This window comes from Pollachius pollachius, assembly GCF_949987615.1.
Source record: "Pollachius pollachius genome assembly, chromosome: 7".
In the NCBI taxonomy this organism is placed as follows: Eukaryota; Metazoa; Chordata; class Actinopteri; order Gadiformes; family Gadidae; genus Pollachius; species Pollachius pollachius.
This window is the reverse complement of record NC_136940.1, coordinates 11,240,068-11,267,359: the sequence shown is the minus strand read 5'-3', so window position 1 is coordinate 11,267,359 and position 27,292 is coordinate 11,240,068. Positions and strand designations below refer to the sequence as shown.

At 42.6% G+C, this 27,292-nt stretch overlaps 1 protein-coding gene across 3 annotated transcripts in view; it reads right to left on the bottom strand.

The window, feature by feature from the left end:
- Positions 1–2,005: 2,005 nt before the first annotated feature.
- pgm1 (phosphoglucomutase 1) overlaps positions 2,006–27,292 on the bottom strand; it is a 32,287-nt gene continuing 7,000 nt past the window's right edge. Inside the window, exons 1-12 of one of the 3 annotated variants that reach the window (XM_079739141.1) lie at positions 21,976–22,066; positions 19,619–19,716; positions 15,282–15,444; positions 14,330–14,473; positions 13,717–13,842; positions 12,875–13,065; positions 11,880–12,034; positions 11,062–11,177; positions 7,548–7,683; positions 5,319–5,502; positions 4,342–4,476; positions 2,006–3,172 (exon numbers count right to left, since the gene is read on the bottom strand). In XM_079739141.1, the coding sequence (XP_079595267.1) occupies positions 3,083–3,172; positions 4,342–4,476; positions 5,319–5,502; positions 7,548–7,683; positions 11,062–11,177; positions 11,880–12,034; positions 12,875–13,065; positions 13,717–13,842; positions 14,330–14,473; positions 15,282–15,444; positions 19,619–19,639 (1,461 nt within the window). In that variant the 5' untranslated portion in view covers positions 19,640–19,716; positions 21,976–22,066 and the 3' untranslated portion in view covers positions 2,006–3,082. Of the gene's footprint in view, positions 3,173–4,341; positions 4,477–5,318; positions 5,503–7,547; positions 7,684–11,061; positions 11,178–11,879; positions 12,035–12,874; positions 13,066–13,716; positions 13,843–14,329; positions 14,474–15,281; positions 15,445–16,567; positions 16,859–19,618; positions 19,717–21,975; positions 22,084–22,625; positions 22,839–23,353; positions 23,503–25,403; positions 25,538–25,802; positions 25,967–27,292 lie in introns of those variants that run through there. The other 2 variants (XM_079739140.1, XM_079739139.1) reach the window with 2 other exon arrangements.

The following is a 27,292-nucleotide window of genomic DNA, read 5'->3' as shown; positions in this document are numbered from 1 at the left end:
TCTACTTACGGTAAAAGCTTCAGTATGACTTTTACAGAATTTGAGGGAAAAAAAAACGGGAAAGAAACAATAAGAGCCAAGCAGCTTTGCTGCTCGGACCCCTAATGATTTAAATTTACAACCAGGCCTATGAATCTGTCATTTCATTATACAAAAAAATATATATACATAATAATCCCAAGGGCTCTTGTCAAAAACTACATTTACAAAAAAACACCAGATCTCCCAGCCCTGTGTCTGGTCCAGTTCCTGCAGACTTGGCTAGTGGCGGCCTTGCAGGACTTCCCTTACTGTGATAAGGCCAATCATTTATCAGCATTATGTTGACGGTCTCATTACGCAGACATTCTTTCCCAACAGGTCATCGGTCTCTCCTCTTGGCCATGAGCCCCAGCTCTCCCTTCAGGAGCGAGACCTTCGCTTGGAAGAACCCAGCACCTGGATATTTGGGAGGATTATTTGGCCGGGACAGGATCTCTGCGTTCATCTCTGGGAGAAGCTCACATGTGAGAGGAACTGCTATCATTTATGTATTATCCCGAGGACGCTTGTTTCCACGCTCTGCTGGGAATAATGATGAGAGTAAACGCCAGCCAGACAATTATGGCTAATAGAACACACACACACACACACACACACACACACACACACACACACACACACACACACACACACACACACACACACACACATACACACACATTGGTCCTCAGACTTCCAGCTCTCCACACTTTCCTCAGGCGCGGCCTTCAAGACTGCCATTGGTTTCTGGAGTCGCGCAGAAAGCTATTCTGCAACGCTGACTCAATGGCTTTCAGGGTTTTTTTTTTGGACCACACGGGTCATCATGCCATGTCTGACAGGAGGTGACTACTCGTGAAGTATCACTTGGCTGCAGCGGGCGGCCCGGCAGTTGCGGCCGTGGCCTCCTGGGATTAGCATGGCCGAGAACCCCTTTACACCAGATTACTGGGTCAGTATGGTCACCACGCATTTAGAATGGACGGCAAAAGAAAAGTGGGATCTCTGCTCAGAGAAATATGATGCCCTCAGCCAGTGAGCTTGTGTTGCTAAAAGTGTCTGATGATAAAGGAAGCTTTGTGGCCCAGGACTAGAAGCACTATACCATGACTCGGCTGTGCTCAACTAATAGGAAGCATGTTTTTGGATCTCAGGGAGGAAACGTGCGTTCATAGCGTGCAGTGCAAAAGAGCAGTGGGAGCGAGGTGTGGGCCAGACCCCCTCCAGTCTATTGTCTGATTCATTCAACATTAATAACACTCGTTTTATGGAGAGGTGTTTGGCGTCAAAGTTTCATAAACGAAAATGACGGATAACACCCAGGGCCCTATTTTAACGGTCTGAAACGCAACTGAGAAGCGCCAAGCGCAAGTAGCTTTGTGGGCGGTTCTATGGCGATGTCGCTATTTTACCGGCCCAAAAATGACTCTTGCGCCTGGCGCAAATCTAAAAAGGTTTGGTCTAAAGTAGCCTAATTACCCGTAGGTGTGGTTTGGCCGTAACGTGCAATAAACAAATGAGAGTGCCATCTCCCATCCCCTTTAAGAGCCATGAGCGCTTTTGAATCTGACGAGTTGATATTTTGACAGCGCGTCTGCAGGCTCCGATGAGACAGATGCACATGCATTTCAAAATTCAAATGGCTCAGTTTATGGCCAAATAATATGGCCTAATTCACACATGGAATAAGCTTTTCTTCCACAAGTTCAGAAATACTGAGTCCTCAAATAAATTTCGGCAAAGAAAACTTAATACACATATGATATGCGGTAACTGTGGTACTATTTAATGATATACGCAATACATTATAAACATTGTTTCTTATCAGTATTGAATGCATGATCGTTATGTGTCCCCCCGTTAATGTACATTGCCATGGACTGTATTATGCGTTACGTGTTTAGTTTGCGTGTTTAAACAGATGGACGCACACACGCGCGCCCGCATTCATTAATTCTTTTAGATACACACACGCACGCCCGCATTCATTCATTAATTTTAACACTCACTCGCGGTAAAACAATGTTTTCTCAGTACCAAATACTCATCAACCCTAAAAGTTATGGGCATGTACACGATGTCTGTGTCAAGAAAATATTTGTTTGCTGTACGGTGTTTGCAGATGCATTGATTTAAAAGTACAAATTATTACCGCTGTATCAGCTGTTCTTTCCAAAATAATTTACCAAGAATGTGTGGCTAGGTAGAGGAGAGAAGCAAAGTGTATGCGCAAGGTGCACAAGCAACATTATGCGTGCGCCCTTAAAATAGCATCTGAACAACGCGCCACTTTAATCCAGGTATTTCCTGGTTTGTGGCGCAAGTGATTTCTGAAACTGCAAAATAGCACCAAGGAACGTTTGCACCAGAACACGCCTCCTCCTTTCGCCGAACCGCCCCTTGGGGCGCAAGATCATTCCCTAATGTACCTAAGCGTGGAGCAGGAGGGAAAAGAACACTGCGCCAGTTGCAAACTAGCAACGACACATGCGCCAGTGAGAAAGTCAATTGTGCCGGATGCAAGATAGGGCCCCCAGAATCAATTTCAATGAAAACATTATAGAAAAACAGTTTTCACTTTCTTGTGTGAGATAATCTTTTTATTTCTGATATACTTTTGTTAACCGATTGTTAATGTCATGATGTGTTTCAGTTGATATTTCGTAGGCTTGTGAAGGAAAGGCACTAGGTAGGGTCAAAAGTTGCCCTTGGTTACAGAGTTCACAATTTCACCACTTAGAAGCAGGGAATAGCAACAGATGTGGACAATCAAAGATGGACTGCGTACTGATTAGGTCTTTGAGACATGTGACTGATTTTGATCTGAGTCGGAGAAGACCAGGAATCAGTCCAAAATCTGAAACACCACATAAGGGATCGATCAAAGGGAGACGATCCAATATTTGGAGTTCTGGTTCTGCTTCTGCTTGGTGATTGGGTAAAAGTTAAGTTAGGTACGAAGGACACCCGCAGCCAGGGAAAGGTTCAGCGGTGTCCTGATATGCGTTTGTGTGTTGGAGAGGATTGCCGCGTCAGGGTGTTTGATGTGTTAGGGGTGGGATCATGTGATGACTGTGGGTGCAGTGCGCCCAGTCTTCTCCTGGAGCTGGGACACCTTCAGAGCGATGTCCACCAGCGGTGCCAGCATCACCTGCAAGCCAGAGGCATGGAAACATGGGGTTAAGGATAAGGGTGGGAGGGAAAAATACATTCATGTGAATATTGGCATTACTTTCTTCCGCAATACCTTTTTATTATATAATTAAAAGATCTCTTTCAATCCAAAAAGTATCTTAAATACCTGCTATTTCTGGGCCACAGTAGGAACCATTTGATTTAAGAAATGTAGACACTTAAGTGTTTATTTTAAGTCATGGAAAGAATGAAACAGAACCAAAGCAAATGGAGCATTAAAAAGCCTTAGTCATTGTATTCCCGGTGTTCTCCATAGCTTTCCCGTCTGTATCAGTTTAAGTGTCAAGATGGGGCTCTTAACCTTAATGTCTCCCACAGATCTTCCCACTACCCCTCCTTAACCACTTTCTCTGCTTCCCTCCCTCCCTCCCTCCCTCCCACCTTTACCACTTTCTCTTGCTTCCTCCCTCCATCCCTTGTCTCCTTCTCTCCCTCTCTTCCAACGTGCTTTTTCTCACATAGCTCTCTCTCCCTCTTTCTTCCCTCTCAAATAACAAACTGTAACTCAAGTCCTGAACCCTAACTTCAAAATGCAAGGTTTTATATCCACCATTGGGAGTAAAAAGGGCTCCACCGTCTGGCCCAGTGGCCCCCTGAAGCCTACAACAGGGCCCGGAGCCTTGAGTTAGAATCAGAGCAGAACATAAATTTGGCCCGGTACTGGAGCAAAGGGGGAACCGTCAGGGCCGACTCCCACACACACTGCTGGGAGCCTATTAATCGTTGCACTTATTACAAACTCTCACCTACGGTAGATTAAAATTGAAGCAAACAAGGGAAACATTTTGAGCTAGGATGCATCCTGGAGATTTTGTGGAATTGTTCATAGTTATCTAAGTGTGCTACATTTCATGGATTGCCTGATGGCTCAAATGCAACATTACCATTTCCCTTTTCTAGTATAGTTGAGTTTAGGAATACGTTGTTATAAGCCTCGCATCCCAATTGTTGGCACCACTATGTGGTGCTAACATTGTTGCAACAGAAAAGCCACCATTACATTTAATTTTGGGGAAATAAAACCTGGAAATAATCTTAAAACAGATATTTCTTGATCTATTGAGATAAAAGTGTAATCTCGCTACAATAAACTTTCAACAAGGAGAACTCAGGGTGTGTGTTGACCTGTGGGTCCTGGTAGATCTTCTGGGGGTCCTTCTCATAGCTGTCTATGTAGAGCCTGATGGTCGCCCCTGCACTGCCTGTACCGCTGAGACGGAAGATGAGTCTGGAGCCATCAGAGAAGATTATCCTCAGGCCCTGAGAGATAGAGAGAGAAAAATCCATTCCAACATTTATGACAATTTTCTATGCCAAATTTAGTTAACCCTCTTCATTTACGCCTTTTTCTTTTAATTAAAGTTTCCAAAAGCCAGCTTCTACGATTAACTATTTTGATAATTAATAAACACAACTTGCTCTCATGTGGAGATGAATTTTACTATACCCTTTACTATAATTATCTTGCCCTGTATGCTATGTGAATGACATAAGGTCGGAAAAACACAGATTCCTCTGAAGAGACTCTTGTTTCTTAGAATGGTCATCCGATGTTCATGCCTGCAGTATGTACTAATATTCAAGCCTGGGGACCAAGGTGGCACAAGGCAGTAGCATCAGGAGAGATTCAGATGGACAAATAACCTATAGAGTTTGTTCAGGGACAGATTACGCCCCTGGCGTGAAGAGCCTTTACCTTTACAAGGCTTTAATAAGAAGATATGTGAATGGCACATGCATGACCGTGTCTAATTAAAAAGGTAGAGAATGTTCAGATGAGGACATTGAGAAGTTAGGCGATGATACATTGCAAAAGAAAACAGAATAATGATAAGGATGGAAGTCGGTTGATGGTGAAGTCTGTATAGGCATTGTTTGATAACAACCTTGGCTTGGAGCTCTTGGGAGGAATCAGAGAAGCGAGGGAATAAAAACTGTGTGCCGAAACTGGAAATGCAGGTTTTCTTCAGACCAGCTCGGCTTTTTTATTACTGTTTAAGTTCTAATAAAAGTTGTAAACTTCATTTGGTGGTTTAGTGTTGTACTTTCCACAACAGAGACAGCAGAACAATCCCACTCACAGAATTTATCTGAAAGCTCACCTGGTTTTTAGACACGCTCCCGTCCACAGGGTCGGTGTAGGCAAAGTTATCGGAGACGGCCACTTCGTACGTCTTGTCACCTGACGAGAACTTCTTCCCCACGAAAGAGGGAGCCAACATGGCCGCTTCCAGCTCTGTGATCATCTTGTTGGCTGCGTCACAGTCCACCTCCTCATAATCATACCTGTAGAGAGAAGAGGTTAAACTGGAGATAACAGACACTCAGAAGGAGAATTAATTTAAATCTGACAGCATTTAGGTATTGCTTGATATTCAAAAAATAATTGTCTGTGTCATTATTTCTTTTCCATCTTATTTTAACCAAAAAGAATGCCGGAAAAATAAATCTGAACATACTTAACTTATACAATGTAAAGTACATGAATAGTCCCTTATGAGGAATGTTTATTTTGTAATCTGCAGTTATAAGATTTCTCACAGGGTGGTGCCATATCACTGTTAATTAGCGATCGACCGATATATCAGCCGGCCGATATTTGTGTTTTTACGTGTATCGGTATCGGCCGGGGTTTTTTTCCGGTGTCGGCCAATTTTTATTTTTTTTTTTTCTTTCTTCGGCATGATTTACAGACAGTTCATAAATGTTAATTTCTCTAAACTGAGACATTGTAACATTTGTTATCATCATTGTTTCATTTTTATGATGTAAATTGAGGGAGGCTTAGCCTGGAAATCCAGACTCACATCTAGAAAGCTGTAGGGTCTGGCAACGAGTAATGAAAATGTCCCAACTCGAGGGGCCGCACCAAGCATGCATTTGAAAATATCACTGGATAACACGCATTGGATAACACTACGACCAATCAGAAGAATACAAGGGGTGACGTATCCAGACCAGTGGAGCTAACCAATAGATAAGACTCTTGCCGTATCCGGTCGGTAAAACAGCAACGCTTTTAGTCCGCCTATATTGATACTTCGATGTGATTGATTAATGTTCTGGGCCAGGGGAGGCCCAGAATATACACAACTATATTGCTCGTTCCCAGAGTGACTCGCTGAGCAAATTCAAATTGTGCTCTTGCGAGAGCTCTGGATTTCCAGGGTAGTATCGGCTCCAAATTTCGGATCAAGAAAATCGGTATTGGCATATCGGTTATCGGCTAAGGCTGATGAAAAGAAATCGGTATCGGCCCTAAAATCGGTGGTCGATTTTAGGGCCATATTGGTCGATCCCTACTGTTAATAACAAAAAGTGAGTCTGGATTTTCTGAAAAGGTCACTGATGAAGAGAAAACTTCTTTATAGGACACGTCGGCCAGCAAAATATTTGATTTAATATTAGAGCATGATCATGGGAAAGTACAGGCAGCAAAATTACCAAGGATACATTCAGTGAGACAATGGATGAACAAGATTCTTTTAGAGAAACGTTTGCATTGTGGGTAGTGAAAACATAGGTGAGTTGGAGTGACCATCATGGAGAGTTTAGGATTGGCAGGCGGGACCAAGTTAAACTGCAAGACACTATGGAGGAAGTGGACATGTCTGCAAGCCTGCAAGCAAGGCTGCAACACAGTTAAAGGAATGTAAATGTAAACATTTCCTTTTAGATTGACTAGTAACTATTAGGGATGGGCACGAGTAGTAAATTCCAAACTCGAGTGATCGAATGAATTCCTCGAGGATCAATCGAGTACTCGTTTAATCTAATCTATTTTTAGAATGCAACGCATCTGCAGCAGGAATAGGCCTAATGATGAACGGCAATATTACCAACCAAGCATGTAATGCTTATTCTCAATCAAAACAGTCAGAGTTAGAGTATTCATAATTTATTTTTGCAAACTTTCAAAACACATTTTCCTTACAAAAATATATATGCGTCTCACAATTTAAATCACGTCGAACAAAGGCCGACGTGAATAAAACGGCAGCAAATGAAGTAAAAAAATACTAACTATTGTGATCTTCTCTCCACGGCCGGGATTACAGCTGCGTCTTGCGACGATAAAAATAGCCGACACACTTGGTTGCTGCGGGTCTGCTTTCCCGAACTCACCGTTGTGTTTCAGGAGCATACGTTGCCGCATAGTACTTGTAGTACTCTGGTAGCTCAATTTCGCTTGGCATATTTTACATTTCACCTTATGATCTCCTATTTCTGTAAAGTATTTCCATACTTCGCTGCGCTTTGCTCTAACCGCCAAATCTTAACTTTCTGATATTTCCACGACAGTCATTGGCACCAAAAGGATGTGTGCTGACCTTGTGAAGAAGTTCCTGCCAAACTTGTGCCAGTGCTCCTTCATGATCTCCTCCACACTCTGCTTGCGAACGGCCAGGATGGACAGCCAGGCCAGCACGGCCCAGAGGCCATCTTTCTCACGGATATGGTCAGAACCTGGTTCGACATAGTAAAGAGAAGACAACAGAGAGGCTTAGATTCATGTGAAAATAGGACTATTAATTATAAACAATGATATTATCATCGTCAATTGATTAAACAGGAGTTCATTTATAAAAACTATCTTTGATTAAATTAAAAAATAGTTATTTTAGTATATTCAGAATTCAAATCTGATTGAATGATTTATGATGATGTATGATGTATCATCCACTACAGAGCATCTTAGTGATGCTGTGTTCCATTGTTCAATGAAAACACTAAAAACTATTATTTGCGTCATGTAGTCTAACCAAGGGGAGAGGAGAATGAGAGTAAGAGCGGCGGTACATGGCAAGAATCGGAAAAAGAGTGGAAAATCACAAACAGAAACAAACAAAACATCCACAAAAAAAACGTGAGAAAATGACAAGGCTAAGAGAAGGCTCTGCTCACCAGAGTTCCAGCTGGGTGACCCATCAACACGGAGGTGTGTTTAATGGTAACGCTAGCTAGAACATCGTTAGGTATGAATAGGTGCGGAACGGTTAGCGTTGCCACGAGTAGGGTCTGGTTGCAGCCTGTTGGACATGGACATCCACATCCAACTGCTACGTCACTCACTCCTATCCAGTGGCGAAGTGTGGTTTAAATCCCCGTGCGTGGAAAGGTTCAATCTCTTCTTTCCCAATCTTTAAAAGGGGACATATCATACCACCAGGTGTGAGTGTGATTAGCCATTACAAGCAGGTTTGAAAATGTGCAGCATTGTGACATCACAGGTGGGTGTGTCCATCTAGATGTGCGCTGGATAGATCAGTCTACCAGCCTACCCAGCAGACTAGTAAACACTGCTCATCTATCCGTCACACATCTAGGTGGACACGCCCACCTGTGATGTCACAATGCTGCACATTTTGAAAACGGCTTGTAATGGCTAATCACACTCACACCTGGTGGTATGATATGTCCCCTTTAACCCAAACCACTTCTACCCTATCCCTATCCCAGCTAACCCTAACCCTGTTGCGCTAACAATTTAGCCTGTTGCGCTGGCCTGTGAACCAGATTTTTGCCCTCATGTTAATGTTCTTTCCATTACATCGTTAAAATGTAGCATTTAGCAATGTACAGTGAAAATAGTTAATGTCCCACTATATAGATTTAAAAGTGAACATAAGTTATTCACATCATCGCTGGCATAAAAACTATGACGATTGTGACGTAGCAGTTGGATGTGGATGTCCATGTCCTTCAGGCTGCAGCCAGACATTATTGGTTCCCACCGCCAAAAGTGGGCGGGGTCCGGACTTATGGTGTGTTCCTGAATCCTTGGACGCCAGCCTTCCGAGTTGCACGTCTGACGTCTCGGAGCATTCATAGCGTTCCTGTTCGTCTTTGTGATTGTGGCATGAAATTGGCTAGTCGTTGTTTATTGTTAGCTACATTAGCCTCTTTAACAAACCAGCCCGAAAACAAACAACACAACTTTACATTGTATTGCACAAACAGCAAGACCATGCAATGTATAAATTGGTGACTGGAATAAAGTAGCAATGTAATCAAGTGTGTAAGAGAATTTCAAATCGACAATAGAATGACCTACGTGGTACAAATACAAAAAAAAAGATCTCTTCACGGGCGCAGCCATTTTGTTGAGAGCGTCATCACTGCTCTCGGTCTACTCTAAGATTTTGGAAGGATGAAGACAAAAAGGGGGCGTGCCTTCGAGAAATGCCACAAGAAAGCTGGGAGATCTTCAACTTTCAACTCGGAAGTCTGGCGTTCGAGGATTATGGCTGTGTCTCAATTCAGGGGACGCATCCTTCGAAGGCTGCATTCGAAGGCTGATTGCGTCACTGCGACACGTCAAGGCTGTCCCATTTCGAGGGCTCCTTCAAATGCGGCCGACAAATGCTTCTTTTCCCGGATTTGAAGGATTCACCGGCTGGATCCTTCCCGGCCCAACGTATCCCAAGATTCATTGCGCGTTGAATTTTATCAGAAATGGGGTCGGACAGAGCGGAAGCTGCAGTTGCAGCAAATTACATATTTAATGACAAAACTATGTGAAAACATTTTTTAATATTAAAATAAAGTTTGGACTATTTTAAATTTGTAACTTTATTGTCAAAGTTCAATGACATTAACATGAGCCATATAACGTTAAACTAATTAACGTTATTTTTTATATAATTATTATATAACGGCTCCATATTTCTCCTCCGCCGTGCGGTTTGAATGACAGCTGTCAGGGTTGCTGGGTGACAGGAGCTGCGCGTCGTCACGCAAGGTAAAGGGTGTTAACGGCTTGTTATGCAAACTTGAAATGCTCCGTAGACCAGACCGTCTCATTTAAAAACGTTTGTTCGGCCTTCGGTCCGGCCTTCACGGTCTACCAAGGCCACACCTTCATAGACCTCGTCCTTCGAAGGATGCGTCCCCTGAATTGAGACACAGCTTCAGGAACAAACCATTAGTCGTTCGTTACTTCGAGCTAAACACGCCGTCCGTTGATTGGTCGACAGAATCGTCTCTTCTGTGCTGGGATAATAACAAACCAACACAGTACCTGCAAGGTATTTCTGGACAACGGCGAAAGCTTTGTTTATTGAAGAAAATGTTGCGCAAAAGTTTGCCGTCCTTCCTGTACGTCCTACATTGTTGCTGTTTTTTTTTGTGTCGCGTTCTTCTTTTTCATTCGATATATTAGCAGGCTACACTTTCGCTGTGTCTCAAAAAGCGTAACAATCTGTTAAAACCCTTTATCTTGCGTGACGACGCGCAGCTCCTGTCACCTAGCAACCCTGACAGCTGTGGTTCAAACCGCGGCTGTATAAGGTTAATTAGTTTAACGTTATATGGCTCGTGTTAATGTCATTGAACTTTGAAAATAAATTAAAAAATTTAAAATAGGCACAACTTTATTTTAACTTTATCATTAAATATGTAATTTGCTGCAACGGCCGCTTCCGCTCTCTCCGACGCCATTTCGGAAAAAATCCAACGCGCAATGGAGACGTTGGGCCGTGAAGGATCCAGCCGGTGGATCCTTTAAATCCGGGAAAAGAAGGCTGCATTTGTCGGCCACATTTGAAGGAGCCTTCAAAATGGGACAGCCTTGACGCGTCGCAGTGACGCAATCGGCCTTCGAATGCAGCCTTCGAAGGATGCGTCCCCTGAATTGAGACACAGCCTGTGTTGGCCAGCTATGAGGTCACGATGCTTACGTAGCTGCCGTGGCTATCGCTCAACCCTACCATAAGGGTACAGTCGGCGGTGGAAACACGAGCCATAACTGAGCTGCGCCTAACCGCATATACACTAACTGACCTTATCAGACTGGGCCTAACCGCACCCGCCGGTGGAAACACGCAGAAAAGCAGGCTTGCTCACCGGTGCCGAAGCTCTCTTCACCGCAGAGTGACAGCTTGCCCGCATCCATCAGATTCCCAAAGAACTTCCAGCCGGTGGGCGTCTCGTACAGCTGCATCTTCAGGGCTTTGGCCACGCTGGGACACAAAACACACTGCTTTAGAAGAAATAAAACAAAAGCCCAGCTGGACAATCTGAGGAGAATGAATGCAAACTAGTAGGGGCTGAATTGTTTGCATTTATTTCCTAACATATTTACTTTTACATAGTGACATATTTCAATTATTGTTAAGGAACACACTAGGTTACTTTTAGACATGTATTAACTGGCAAGTCCTTTAGTGAATGGCAGTGTTGTCAATAACATTCAAAATAGAACTACAGTATGTGACTGGTATTAATCTGGGACCCAGCTAGGTTATAGAAGAACTATGTTATAGCAGAACTTGACGTTTCCGAAAACCAGAAACGGCAAGGTGCGGAGTTGTTGTTTGTTTTGTTACCAAAGAGAACTCAGCAGGGGATTTCAATAAGTGTATTTCTACAGGGGCCAGTCTACACAGTGACACTCTTGTCAAGTTTGCTCGTGCTGGCTGAGTTTGTGTTGACCATTTAGGCGCTTACAGATCCCACGCCGCCGGCAACGACTGGACGAAACAAATGTGAAGCGCAAGAAAGTAAAACCACCCTAGATTTGAGCTTATCGACCATCAGATTTAAGATTAGTCATTAATTAGTAGTTTGATTATTAATCCAAAGTCTGATTAGTGAGAATGCTTGGACACACATTCGAGACAATCAGTCTAGCTGCTGTGAAATGCGTCCGGCAGGGGCCTCACTTGTCCAGTGCAGCGCTGGTGGGCATGCTGCGCGCCAGGCCCTTCACGCCCGTCCTCTGGAAGTAGGGTATGCTGGTAATGTTGGCCGCGATGACGGCCACCGAGTCCGAGGGGTTGACGAAGAAGCCGTGCTTACCGAGCACCATGTTGCGGTCCTAGGGAGGGGATGGGACCACACAAAACACACTCAACACACTATCAAAGGAGCAACACTCAGGGTGGGGGCTGACTCTCAGAACTTTTTTTTTTGGATTTGTGTTATTTTTTACTTTATTATAAAAAAAAATGCTTGTAGTCAAAATATGCCCCTTTCCGCCAACCGAAGAAGTAGAGAAGTTATGCCTAACTTTTCATTGGTGGCAGCCATTATAAACGACTTCTTATTACACCGATTATATTGGAAAGTTACACCACATTATTTAAAAACTCTTTCCCAATGACCTAATCAGAACCTCAATGTGTTAAATAGCTAAATTGATCCGTAGAAAGAAAGATAACAGCGAGTCAAGGGTTGGTAGTTGTGTTCCAGAAGAAAAGATGTGAACTTATTTTTACTTACTTATTTTTGTTCCTCATCCTTCTTTCCCTGTTTTAAGGGACATTAGTTTTCTTGAGATGTCTCCCTCTATTAGGCATTAACACATTGACACATTAACACCAAAGAGGTCGGAACAATGGAGCGTCGGAGAAATGACATGGACCGGAACTGACAGCTGTCTACTGAAAACATCTTTCTTGAATGCCGCCTGAGTTTGTTGTTGCTGGGGATGTAAAGAGGTCAGCCGGTGGCTCTATTACCACTAGCTGAAATGGGTAAAGCGCCACCTTTAGTACCGGGGTATGACATGCTTCGGCCAATGATTACATTTGCCATGTGGTCGGACAATTGCAGTTGTCCAATTGAGGAGCATAATCGAACTATGGCGGATTAAGCGTTTCGTGTAAACGTACTGAGTGATACATTGACAAAAACGACAAATTACAGGATAACTTACACCGTCTCCATCGAAAGCCGCCCCAAAGTCGTACTCGCCCCCCTTCATGGCTTTGACCAGGTCGGCCGCGTAGGTCAGGTTGGGGTCAGGGTGGTGGCCCCCAAAGTCCTCCTTAGGGACACAGTAGACGGCCGATGAGGCTGGGGAGCCCAGTTCCTCACAGACTATCTTCTTCACGTAGGGGCCCACAACTGCAGATGGGGTGAAGGAACATTACAATTGGGATTAACACTGAATAGTAGAAGAGTTGGTGAGGTTTGAAATATGAAAGAAATTATAAACCTTATTGGTAATGGTTGCTTCCATTTTCTTCACCCTCTGTCTTTCTGCCTTTTGCACAAACATTCACTTAAGGTTCATCTCATTTTTTGTCATTAGTCATTGGAACAGTAGAGGGCGCCTGGGTACCTGAATCTTTGTATGTTTTTCCATTATCCTCAGAGTGTGCCCTGCATTGGATTTCCTAGCTACTTTCTCTCCATTAGATGGCTAACAAATGCAGAAATTCCTGAGCAGGTCACAAAAAAGCATAGTATTTGCTCTTCTAAATTCCAGGCTGAAAAAAAAGGGACCTGCATTTTAGCATCAGGGCCACATGGCTATGGATTGTAGGATAATCCTACCAAATACGGTATCAGCCTTTACATATACATTATTTGTATCAATATTTTCATGGCATAAATTTTTTGCCTGTCAAAGTACTTTTTTTTATCGTCAGTATAATTATATTAGATTTCCTATTGTAGATCCAAGCAGAGCAGTTTATTGATTTATTTGAAGTTTTTTTTATTTCTGAAACATCCAAGGACGTTGAGGTTGCAGGGCCTTCCCCAGCAACTCACCTCCGTGCATGGCATCCAGCCGCACGTTGATGTGCTTGGCTCCCGACAGAAGCTCCTTCAGTGCAGGGAAGTCGAAGATGCCCCTCAGCATTTCACCATACGCCTCCACAGAGTCCACGATGTCAACTGAGGCAGAGACAACACAATGACTTAAAGCATGAGACTATAGAATTTTACTGAAATGTTTAACTAAATTATAATACTAATAACACTATTTCTAACTATCGATAAGATGTTTCCTTAAAAAATATTCTCAAAGCGCTGCAGAAGAATTTTTATAGTTCAGATAATTAAGTAGATATGTAAACGTTATAGAGGAAATTAACGAATATCTAATCATTGCTGGTAACTATGAAATAAACTGAACAAATCCCCATGTGATTATACTATTGAAAAATAATGTCTGACGGGCTATGATGCGGCCAAGGCAAACTGATGGTGAATTGTGGATAACAGAAATACTCTCATTTAGTAGCACAACAAAATGAAGATACAACCTATTGTGTACGTTTCGTAGTGGTCAACACTGCCTGCAACATTGGTAGACACTGCTAAGACATGAGATTCACCATGCTGACGGGTGAAACCGTCTTCTTGGCCCATCTCACGATACCTGTAAAGGGCTTGAAAGAGTCCACCTGGAAGGTCTGCTTGCCAATGGTAGACAGGTCCACCTTTATTTCTGGGCAGATAGGGTACTCCTGCAGCCCTTTGCTGACCTCGTAGATCTTGTTAGTGATGCCCTCTGGGGCGGGTCCTTGGAGGGGGGGTTGGGGGGGCAAGAAGGAATATACATGAACTGTGGCCAAATGGTGAGGTTAATGAACCTAAACTTAAAACAAACACACAACATACAGGTCGGGTGTAGTTCAGTTTCTAGCATATTTGCTGAACACTTAATACATAGATACATAAACACACCCATGTGAGAGCTCTGGTGTACTTATCTAGGCACAGCACCACCTAGATGGAATTTATATTGAAATTTAAATTTCTAGTCAAATTGTGTTTGATAATTTAATTTTCCATTCAAACTATGACATAATTGGACACTCATCTTTTCTTTATGTGGGGTCTATTTACTGTGAAGTCTCACAAATCCGACTTTAGTTTAACAATATAAAATCTGAGAGCAGACAAGCTCAAAACTTGGTGACCACAGGGTTGGACTTTCTTTCGCTTCATATTTGTTTGGGCCAATCATATTGCTGGAGGCAGGGATCTGCCTTCTAACTGCAGAATTGGCTAGTCACAGTAAACCCAATGTCCGCCTGCACTAGTAAACTCTATAAAAAAATATCTGTAAAGGTTTTAGTGTAAAATTGCCAATGTAGAAATACAGATTAAAAATTTCTTTCTGAAAGCTTTATTCACTCACACAAAAGGGTTTGTGCGTTTCTGTTAGAAAATCTCTAACAAAACAGGAAACAATGTGTAACTCAGCCGCTTTCTGTTTTTTTGCTTCCAGCCCAAGCTCTGTCCTGTCTCTCCCCAGAAGCTCTGCTATCCAATAGAAGGACTGCTGGGTCCAATATTAGCTACTGTGTAACTGCACTACTACTGACCTCCACTGGCGATGTTGTATTTGATGCCAAAGTCTCCATTGGGCCCCCCAGGGTTGTGGCTGGCTGTGAGGATGATGCCCCCCACCGCCTTGGTCTGGCGGATCACACACGAGACCGCTGGGGTAGACATGATGCCATCCTGGCCGATCACTAGGTGGCCAATCTGAACACACACACACACACACACACAAACACACAGTTTGTAACTTAACACATTGAGTGATGCTTCTTTTTAATATTATATAATATACAATTCTGATTGAAACTGTACATTTTGTCCGAAATTCTCGCTAAACCTTATGTAACTAAAATAATTGTGATTTGAAAGACAATAAATTGGGAGTCCTTAGTAACTCATTCTAAGGAATACCAAAATTAGTTTTATGTATTTTTGTGCACATAATGAATTAATTCGAGAAATTATCTAGGAAGGGCATCTGTGAATCGGTGAGCATCATGGTCGGTACGCATGACCCCATTTCTGCTGAAAGAAACGCTGGGTGCAACGTGACAGTCTGCACGTTCGTCGCACGTTACGGACCCCATTCGGCGGACAGTCCAGGCTTCATCACACAGGCGAAGGAGCCAATTGCAGTCCACCACGGCTGATTTGATGACAACACTGTGGCACTTCCCATGATAACAACGGTACAGTGAAGGACCAATTGCTGAATTGTAATCAAGTGTCGAATGTTTAAAACACGCCAATTCATCTGCAACTACGTCCAATGGGCTTTGCGCCTAGTTAAATGGCAAGGGTACTGGTTTGCATGCAAGTGATCTACTTGCACTTTCCGAAATGCCACTGCGGGGGTTTGACCAAAAGGACGTTCGAGGAACATTGTCATGCACCTCGCACCTATTGCAATATTTAAACCAAGTTGACACAAAGTATCAGTATTTAAAGCCCTGTTGCTGGCTGCTTTATACCACTCCATATTGCAACATATAGCTGAGGGTCAGTATTACAACACTGTCCATTAAACATTTTTGCTCCATTGTTTCCTTGTGGCATTGGCAGCTTACTGTGGGAAATGTAGCAATGCAAGTCTTTCTACGGAGCCCCTCTAGGGTCGGGGTTCCGTATCTTTCAGTAGGCGACCATGTCAACAAAACAGGCTTTGGCGGAAAGTTGTTTGAGCACTAAAGTCAATGCCATTAGCTTGCAAATGGACGTTAATTGGGAGTAGGTAGTAGTAATGAAGCAGGGTCTTGTTGTCATTTATAAGCCACACACGACCCAGGTTGTAGACCGAACACGTCACGTTTAATTTGTTACTACTGACCCCGTTAGCAGCAGCAATCTGGACGATCAACTGAATTGCTTCTTTCATGTAAAAGCGTCCATCTCCCCCGACTACCAGAGTGGCTGCCTGGCGCTCAGACGGTTCCACGACGGAGAGGATACTCTGAATGAAGTTTTCCGCATAGTGCTCATTCTGTTGAAAGACTGTCACCCTCTTCCTCAGACCGCTCGTGCCAGGCTTCTGGTCTGTGTATGGCTTGGTTTTCACTACTGTTATTTTCACCATTTTCGCCCAAAAACCTGGTGACTGTGCGATACACTGTTTAGCTAGGTGTAGTCAATCGACTACATGCAGCTCTGCGACACGTACAGCCCAGAGTCCCGCCCCCTAAATGAACACCACACACCATGATTGGTATCACTGAAAATGCCCAGCCCAGAGTCCCGCCCCCTAAATGAACACCACACCATGATTGGTTCCACTGAAAATGCCATGTGTACTCTGCTGTACTGACTACTAGAACTTGTAATGTGGAATAAAATATGCATTTTTACTAAATTAATTCACCAATTGGGCTTAAGTTAAAGTACTTTTTTCTATATTCAGTTCCTTTACTTTACAAATTAAATGATTAGGTTCACAAAAGAAAGGTAGACACCAACATTGTTTGGTGTCTACTATATGTAACATAACATATTGTTACATAAAGTAGAGACTATATGTAACATAACATATTTGTTTGAATTATTACATTACCTGAGAGGTATAGTTGTATAATTATAATATAAACATTTTAAAATACAAATAATCTTTGGAAATTAGGTGCATTTCTGTGACAGGTTTCGAGAGATTAAACTTCACAATAGTAATCTGAGCAGATGTTGTGAAATAGTTTAGTCCAGTACACTGCTGTTTGCCTGTTGCGCCAGTATTTGAATCCCATCTTCAGCAGAGCTAGCCTAAACAAACCGTTAACTACCACCTTAACCTTTTCGTCTTTTCAATGTCATAGTAGAAATAGAATCATGGCAACATATGAGCCAACGATACAACTATAATCCCTCTAAACCCTTATTCCCAGGTCTACTTCTTTATTATATATATATATATATATATATACACACATATATATATATATATACACATACACACACACACACACTATTATAAAAAATACATTTAGGAACCAAAATGATTTACTTCTATTGACCTGCTTTCAAAATACATTTGTACAAAAAAGACAAGCAAACTTTGAAGCGCCTCAGGATGTCGACACTATGCTGTTTCCCAGCTTCTGTGCTTTTTCTTGTCGAAATTGAAACACACATAATACTTTACTAGAACAAGGTTTGACTTAGTGAAACCTTGTCACACACACACTCACTCACTATGAAAACACTTTTATTATTCTATCATTAAAAGTTCCATTCAGTGGCCCTGCCAGGGAAGAGGAGTGTTGTTCTTCTGCACTGAATAAAGAACACCATACATGGGGGGGGGGGGGGGGGGGGGGGAGGTTATGCATACATCTCATATGTCATGTGGTGGCTCTACTGTTTCAGCAGAGAAAGTCAAAGGGCACAATAAAGGCTTTGGAGGGTATAAATAGAAGGTCATGCCTGCACTGGGTTGAGAAAGGTCAAGGGTGAATAAAGTTCAGACTGCAGGAATGCCTCTTCAGTGCCAGCCACCCTGTCCACGCTCAGCACTTTAGGACTGTGGGGGTGTCCTGGGATCTCACGTTTATCTAAAGTCCGACCACAGTCAAGCTCAAATGTGGGTGAAAGGGGCTACTTGGTGAACACAAACTCGGCCAGCAGTAGTTAAAAAAAAAAAAAAAAAAAGTATCTGTAAAAGTGTCAAATGAACAGTGTAGAGATGCCACTGTAGAAATACACTTGTAAAATAACTTGATTTCTGCCATTGTCAGATTTTACACAAGACATATCAAAGTCATAGTGTTTTAGTTGTCATATACACTGTATAACGCAGGGTTGTTCTTAACAGTGAAATACCTTTTGACATGGCAAGTAACAAATGTAGAAGGCATTCGATGATATCAACTTATTAAAGGGTCTCATAAAGGCACTAGGAACATGAGATATTAATTGACTAAATTAATTAATCAATCAATTAATCAATTAATTGATATAAATTCCCATAGAAAATCAATGCTTACATTATCTGCCTATTATCATCTTACATGGTGCCTTCACACCAAAAAAGACAGTGCGGCAAGAATCCATTCAAAGTCAATGCAAGACACGTCTAGAGGCAAATGTTCTGCCAGAAAAATATGTGTCAAGAATAGATGAATGGCATGACGCGAACAACCTAGTTAACACGGATTTTGCATGATTCTAACACTTTGCTCAAGTTAAAATAACCCTCCCAAGGATCCTGGGAGAGTTCAGACTATTATTAGTTGGACTTTCTGGCCCCCTCCTTGGTCCTTTCCAGTGACAATTTGTGGGGTGCAATGGTTGGTGCATGCCTAGGTGTCGCCAACGCACCAGAGATGTTTAGGGAGGTGGTTTAATACTTTATTGAAAACCGGACTCCCATATGGTTCCTTCGTCGACGCTACACTAAAGCTGTGTGTGCCTCCGGATGATATTTTGAATCCTTAACCTCTGCATTGGGTTTTTCGACGAAAGACTCGTAGTAGTAGTTATCTCGGCCATGGTTGAGAATTAATTGGAGGAAAGAAACTTTGGCGTTCACAAGAGGTAAGCCGCTATTCCTACACTCGCACAGAGTTTTGAAGTGTGCGCGATCAAACTTGCGCAAACATGTGGTGCGAATATTCGCACCGCTTTTGGTGTGAACACACAGTAAGGATGATAAACTATACAAGTTTACCTTCATGATTTTCAGATGGTTTTGAGTGCGTGCCATTCTTAAAACTTTACATTAAACATGAAACAAACGTAACACTAGCTTACAGTACCTTCAAAATATGTATATGCAAATATAAACAAGATAACTTATGAATCGACATTGAGCCATCACATTAGTGCTATAGATAAATGCAAATTATAGATAAAGATTATAGATTCACATTTTGATAAATGTTAAAGATCATATTACAGTCACACTGTAGAACTTCATTGGCCGGGCAGGGTGCTCTCCACACAGCAGTAGGTCCACTCCTGTCTCTCGTTGATGGGTAAGACATGCTGGTGAACCTAGTAGAGATTGCAGTAAACATTGTTCTTTAATGAGCCCCATTACAATCTTTTTTTATCTATCCAATATAACCATGATTAAAGTAAAAAAAAAAATTCAGATGTTATTTTTCTTTGATAATCGAGTATAGAGTCGAGTAATGCACCCACGAATTCCCGGAGCAATGTAACAGCCCAAATGGCTTCCATTATATTGGCATTTTTCAACCACTAATATTGCTCAAAAGGCACCAAACCTCTGCAGTAGCATGACTAGGGTCCCTACTAGGGCTGCAACTAACGATTATTTTAATAATCGATTAATCTGTCGATTATTTTTTTGATTAATCGATGAATCTGATAAAAAAAGAAACATTTGTAATTGCCGCATCTTTATTGTGCAGACTGTAGTGTAGACTGAAGTGTAAAAACACCAGGTTATTGCTCCAACGTCCCGGAACTATTAAAAGAAATATTAAATGACAAAAATATAAAAAATTATAACTGGGATAACACAAAAAAAACATACAATGTATGATATACATTTATATATATACAGTATATAAGGGATGTCCATGGTTAACCGGTTAACCGATAAGATCTTTAACCGGTAAATACTAACGGTTAAAAAGAAATTAAATAATATTAATTTCTCTCAGATGACAGGAGACTGTTAATTTTTATTGATATTGATACCATTTTCGAGACTCCTTAACTAACCAAGTCTTTATTGATACCACTATTGATACTTTTCTATTATTTTGTTGAAATAGAACTTGTATTATTGCTTTAATTGCTGATAAGATGACCATAGCTCAAGATAGGACGTTAAACAGGTCATATTTCCATCTTCACTATCTATTTTTTATTGCTGGGAAAACAAGTGTTCGCCAAAATCTCTAATTTCTTTTTTTGTGTGTTGCATTTGAACACATCAATCATATTACTGAGCCGACCTGAACACATCACATTTGATACTGTTTGCTACTTTTTTTAAGCCAACTAGTTCTATATCCTGCCGATTTTAACATGGATTTAAAAACTGGATTACTGTTTTTAACTGACGGGACTTTCTACACCGTCCGGTTGTGTGATTACTACCGCTAGTTTGAATGACTGTTGATGCACGCGGTGCCGACTCTGAGCCCGTCTGCACACCGTCTGCAACAGCAGCAGCTGACAGTTTTTGGTTGGACTAGACATACTGAGTTGAAGGATTTTTTTTAACCCAAAGACAGTGAAGGTACAACACTTTTATATAGGCCAACAGTCCAGGGTTAAGATATGGCCAAAATACAAGCTGTGGGCGCTCGAACTAAAGCTCGCTGTGGGCGTGCATGAACCATGAACCTGCTGGCCGGCTGGCTGTAAACAGTGCCGCACCTACGAGTGACGTATCGCACGACTCAACGAATCGATGACCAAATTCGTTGCCAACGCTTTTAGTAATCGATTTTTATCGATTTGTTGTTGCAGCCCTAGTCCCTACACATAAAACAAAGCATCAACAACTTAGTTAGAGTAACGGGTGTTTATTAAAAAATCTTCAAAGTCTGTGCCTTACCGGTAGGTCCATGTTTCCAGGAAGTCCACACAAGTCAATTACTGGCTACCGTAAATAATATAATAGAGGTGCCAAAGATTTTAAAAAAGCCAAGTATCAAGAGGGGAGATTGTTAAGATAAATCTGTTGGCGCCTCTATTATATTATTTATGGTAGCCGGTAATCAACATATTTTATTTTTTATTTAAAAGATATGCAATACTGGTGAACTCATTTGTAGTGGTACATATTAGCCTACACTGTTACCTATAATAGGTGAATCAACCATCCTTTTTTTTTTTAAGATACAAACATGTGATTGCCAGTAGGTCACAACAGATATGCATTGATATATCCAGCCTCTTCTTAATGTTCAACCACTTACTTATCAGGCACAGACACAGAGACAGCAGGCTCAATCGCAGATGGGTTTAGTTGCATGATACAACCATGATATTATAAGTTAACAGCGAACAAACTATAAAGGGCAATGCTGAACTTGTGGTCAAAACATGACAAAATATGTTCTCCCGTCTTGAATAAATTTGCCTTTTGTCACAACTGCTTTCACAACAACCATACATGACACATTTCCTTTCACAGCTGTGTTACAAAATGCCTCATTAACCCATCCACACACACACACACACACACACACACACACACACACACACACACACACACACACACACACACACACATGAGACAGAGAGCTGGAGGTAGGAGTTTCTGCTCACCATCTTGGTCTTGGCTGGTACCTCCACAGCAAACACACTCATGCCTCTGCTGCTGCAGCAATTCTTGCTGTGCTCATTGTTCACGTGCACAGTCACTTTCTGGATGCCCTGCAACACAAACAAGCAGCAACGTGCTTGGGTCCTCTTGTAGGCAGTTGTAAGTTGTGACTTGGCTTTACAGGACAGAATGTTATCCACGGTATTTATGTCTCAAAATGTGCTTTGTATTTCAATTGATCATCCAACAGGTCAACAATTTTGATAAAAACCCAGAATTAAGTTATATAACAGGGCTAAACACTTAGTTGTTGCCTGAGGTCCACAATCACACTCACACACACACACACACGCTCCCATTGCTAAGTGAATGGATACCAAGGCTACATATTAATTATAGCCAGTATATAATAACTACAGCCATAATGATTTGATAAGTGCATTGCCCAAATATAAAGTTCAAACTGGAAAGAGGAATTGAGATCTCGGAAGGGTGACAGGAGGTCACATTTAGTCAAAATCATGCGTTACCGATCAAAACCAAAACAACACCGATATATTTATGTCCTTTCAATTTTAAGTTTGGGTAAGGCCATTCCAAAAAATATAGTAACATTCAGGCAGAAGTTAGTGATGGTCCAGCCCCTCTCTACCTTGTTGGCCACGAGGGAGGAGATCCGGTGGTCCCCTCGGTAGGTGTACACCAGGACGTTGTCGTGGCCCCTGAGGGCCCGGGCCTCCCCCGCTGAGGCCACGATGGATTTCTGCAGGACCTGGTTCAGCAGCCGGGAGCCCCAGTCCAGGCTGAGCGGCTGGAGGGATGGAGGGCAGCCCTCACAGTGCACGTCCATCTGGAACGGACACGCCTGCACATCCACGTGAGGGTGTGTGAGAGAGTAGGAAGAGAGTGAGTGAGTGTGAGTGTGTCAGGGAGTGAGTGAGTGGGTTTGTTAGTGAGTGAGGTCATTGGGTGGAGTTAATATGTGTCCTAATAAGAAACTGACCGCCTACTTGTTCATGTCTTCTGATATAGAATGTACTAATAGAAGATGCCATTGTTCCATCATGTTATACGTTTCACCTGTACTCAGCCTGCTGCTATTTGTAGTCTGTTGACTAAACTATTTCCTGTCATGTAGCGTCACTTAATTTTCTTACAACAACAACAATCTTTCTGAGTGCACACGCTTACTGACTACCAATTAAGACATGTTCAAGTTCTATATAGAAGCTGAGAACCAGTTTAATCAGCGGGAGTACGTCTAATTTGTTTAGAGACAGAAATGAATAAACATTATACTTTAACGGTGAACCAATTTACTTTGACAGAACTTAATATCTAGAGATGGTTAAATATGCGTGTGGTTTCTTTGCTGCTTGCCTCCACCAGTTCCAGGGCCTGATTGTAACCCATGGCCTCCAGGGTGAGCCAGAGGTCCGACGGGTCCCCGTCCTTCTCTGTGGCCTCCATGAGGTGCAGCTCCATGAAGCCCTGCCGGGTCAGCTGGTTCCTCCTGGTGTCAAAGGTCTCTGGTGCCAGGCGCGGGCCGACGAGACAAACAAACAGACAAGGTAGAAGAGAACCAAATGTGGCACCAACAGCTACATTTTGAGACTTCATGGACAGGACAACGGAGACAGGAATATAAGATGGAAAGAGAAAGGGAATGAAATATATCATAAGACCACAGGTCTGATTGTGACCTCCGTCACCGACAGGCATTTTGCTGATATTGTGAGGATACTAGTGGGTTATCAGTGTTGGGAACGTTACTTTAAAAAAGTAATTAGTTATAGTTACTCACTACTTGTTCCAAAAAGTAACTGAGTTAGTAACTGAATTACTCTATAATAAAAGTAACTAGTTACCAGGGAAAGTAACTATTTGCGTTAATGTAAAAAAAATAAAGTTGCTATGTGTCAAAGAATTTGGATTTTTCTGAGCAGTTTTCACTTGGCCTTAATGTGTTAAATGGTTGAACTGCCCATTCAAGGCCCCGATATGCTTCCAACTGAGGCCCCGTCCACACTAACCCGGGTTAATCTACAAACCCATAAATATTTATCCGTTTAGCTCTTCCGTTCACACTAAAACTGAGAATTCCGACACTGAAAACTATGCTTTTCAAAAATGATCGCTGAGGTGGATAAATGTGAAAACGCTGGGTTCGCGTTGTAGTGTGGACAGGGTAGACGGAGGCCTTCAGAAACGATGACGTTCGGTTGCCATGACACTGCCATGACACTGCCACAAGCTTGCGCTCGAGACCGAGACGCTCATCAAAAAAATGGCAGGTGAAATGAAAATGATGATCTCTCTGTACAATGTACTAATTTATCTCCAGGAACAACTCGACATATTGGCTCAAACATATTCGTTGCTCCAACGCCGGAGGAGGGTGCTGTACTAATGTTCTTCTTCGGTAAAAAAGAACGAAAGACGACAGTTCAAACCGTACTTGGAGCGGCGTTTCTGGACAAGACCGTGTCGAAAATGATTAACCAGCTGATCAACTGTAAATATCAGCTGATCGCGCGCCTGTAATCTAAACAGAGAGGCGTGGAGGAGTTACCATGACAACAACTGTTTATCAAAATAATTTCAGTGTGGAACGTGGATGCAAAACATTCCGAAAACGATCTGAAAACGGAGATCAGTTTCATTGCGGATGTGCGTTTTTACATTTACCCGGGTTAGTGTGGATGGGGCCTGAATTTCAATTTGCTTGGTTGCAAAGGCTGTGGAACATCTGCCGAATACTACAGATGCCAACTTTTCATCGGATTGCTCCGGACTCGCCATTTCTGCTGCTTCATCGAATCTGTTTGGTGTGTGCGTTTGCGTGTGTGTGTGGCGCGCGTGTCCTGGCTTGTGTATAAAAACACTGGCTCCGATTGGCTACCATGAAACATGACTCTGCCTTAGCCAATAATAATGCTTATCTCGTTTTTAACCCACCCGGTCTCCTCACTAGCAGTTTGTGTTTGGAGCCAAGGGTGCGTTCGGATTACGCAGTTTATTCAATCAATTCATAGTAACGCACTGCATTTTTCGTACAGTAACGGTAACGGCGTTGTAACGACGGAAATAGTAATTAGTTAGATTACCCCGTTACTGAAAAAATAATTGCGTTACCTATCGCCGTTATTTTAAACGGCGTTATTACCAACACTGGTTATTATTCATTCACTAAGCCACAGGCACACCTCTGTTAGAATGAATTCCAGGAACTTGGGTTGCTGGGTTTGTATGCGTGTGTCACATTTGCACTCATGCAAGAAACCTCACAAACTAACAAAAAAAGCAGTTGGACCAAAACAAAACCAGGCTTAGCAGTGATATTAAAAGTATCATATGCATTTTCTCTGATTGGGAAGAAATTATTGAGATCATTGATCACATTATTGTAGGGAAATTATGGGAGGGTCACCTTTACAGATAGCCCAGGCTTCTTCGTCACACTTCTCCCCGCTGGTCCTTAGCTCAAACAAGTTGTACTCCTCTAGGCTGATTAAGCCGTTCCCATCAAGGTCAATCACGTCAAAGATGTCAGACAGCGCCTCCCTGTGGCAGAGTGAACAATGACCCGTGAATACAACTGTTGACCTCTTTTCATTTAGCACCACCTTTCATGTATCTCCAGTATTTTGACAATTGTTTTTTTTTTATTGACGAACTAGCTTACATAAAATTGAGTCATTATATCTCCCCTGAGAAAGGCCAATTTTTGTAAATAAAGTCGTAAAAGGCTCTACACACAACATGCATGGGGTACAGAAATGACCATGTTGCGTAGCCTGTCAACACACACTCACACACACACACACACCGGAGCGCCCTGGTAAGATCCAGCTCCCCACTGTCTGTGCGGTACACCAGTGGTTCTGGTTTGGTGGGCGTGGCTATTCTTCTCCTCCTCCTCAGCCTGCAACCGCTGGTGAAGGGCAGCAGGAAGTAGCTCCCAGCGGCAAGCTCTCCACGCCACACGTACCTCTGTTCATGAGCAAAAAGTCCACCCGAATGAGTGCTTTGTTTCAAGACACTCATTAGAGTTTATTCATGGGAGGAAAGGCGAAGTAAAGCAGTGAATTGGCATAAGCCAAAGCTTTGGGCTGCGTTTACATGATGATGGTATGAACAGAAGACGCAAAAGTGGCGTTTCGTCTTCACTTTTTATTCCGCGTTTAGACAATCGTTTTCGGGAGGAAATCTGCGTGCATACTGTGACGCAAAAGTGTGTGGATTTCGATTGGGTGGGTATGCATGTCAGGCGGCTAGGTGGTGCTGTGATACACCATCACACAACACCATCATGTCTGAGTGCATGCGTAGAATCTTCCTTCTTCTCTTATCTGCTCCGTGAAAACCGAAACATAATTACAGATCCTTCTCTGTTCAGTAATACTATCAGTACATATCCTGTACATTTCGTGTAAAGACTCCTGTAAGTTTATTAGAGCTGCCAGAGCAGCTTGACGGTCCGACACATGGAAATAATCCAACATGTTTTTTTATTTCCCTGTACTGGCGCTGTATGTGACGTAAACGCGTACGCGACGTGAGCAGACCTGAGCAGAGTTTTGCGTCTTGGCAGTGTAGACGGAAATGCTACGGCGGAGCGTATTCAAGTTTTTCAGTCTGGAAGGTGGTTTCCGATTTTTGCGTTATAAGCTCCAAAAACGCTGTCACCGTCTAAACGAAAGGCACTTCCGATTAAATATTTGGTAGTTTTTACCCGCAAGCGTCCTCGTGTAAACGGGGCCTTAGTGGAACGTGACTTGAGCTTTCAGGATTTGATTTTAAAAAAATTTAAACTGACCAGATTTTAGAGAATCAGGAAAGGTGTTGGTGAAATGTGTTCCAGTGGAGAACGTTTTTGGTTACCCTTTGAGTTGTGGGAAAGTTAAATATTGTGAAACCCAGTTTCACTAGAGCTGCTCAGTTGTCGTAATGGAGTAACACACTGGGGAGAAACCGGGTTCCATAACCTGTTATTTTAGTGGGTTGATGTTAACTAGGGATGGGCAAAACAATTATTTTCCGGGAATCAGTTCTTTCAGTTCCGTTCACTATCACGATTTGTTCGTTTGATTCGTTCGTTAAGTCAGATTACGTCATTTGACAGGGAATCTCACAGGTGTCGGGCCCCCCCCCTCTTAAGTATTGGGTACGCCCGCCAATTAAGGCTTTTTCACAGCCTGCCCTACCATATGGGTACTGTCTGCGGTCGAAACGCCAGCCGTAATTGGGCTGTGCCAAGCCGCACCGAATCGAATCGCACCGCGCGGTGGAAACGCGGGAGAATAAAATAGAAACTAA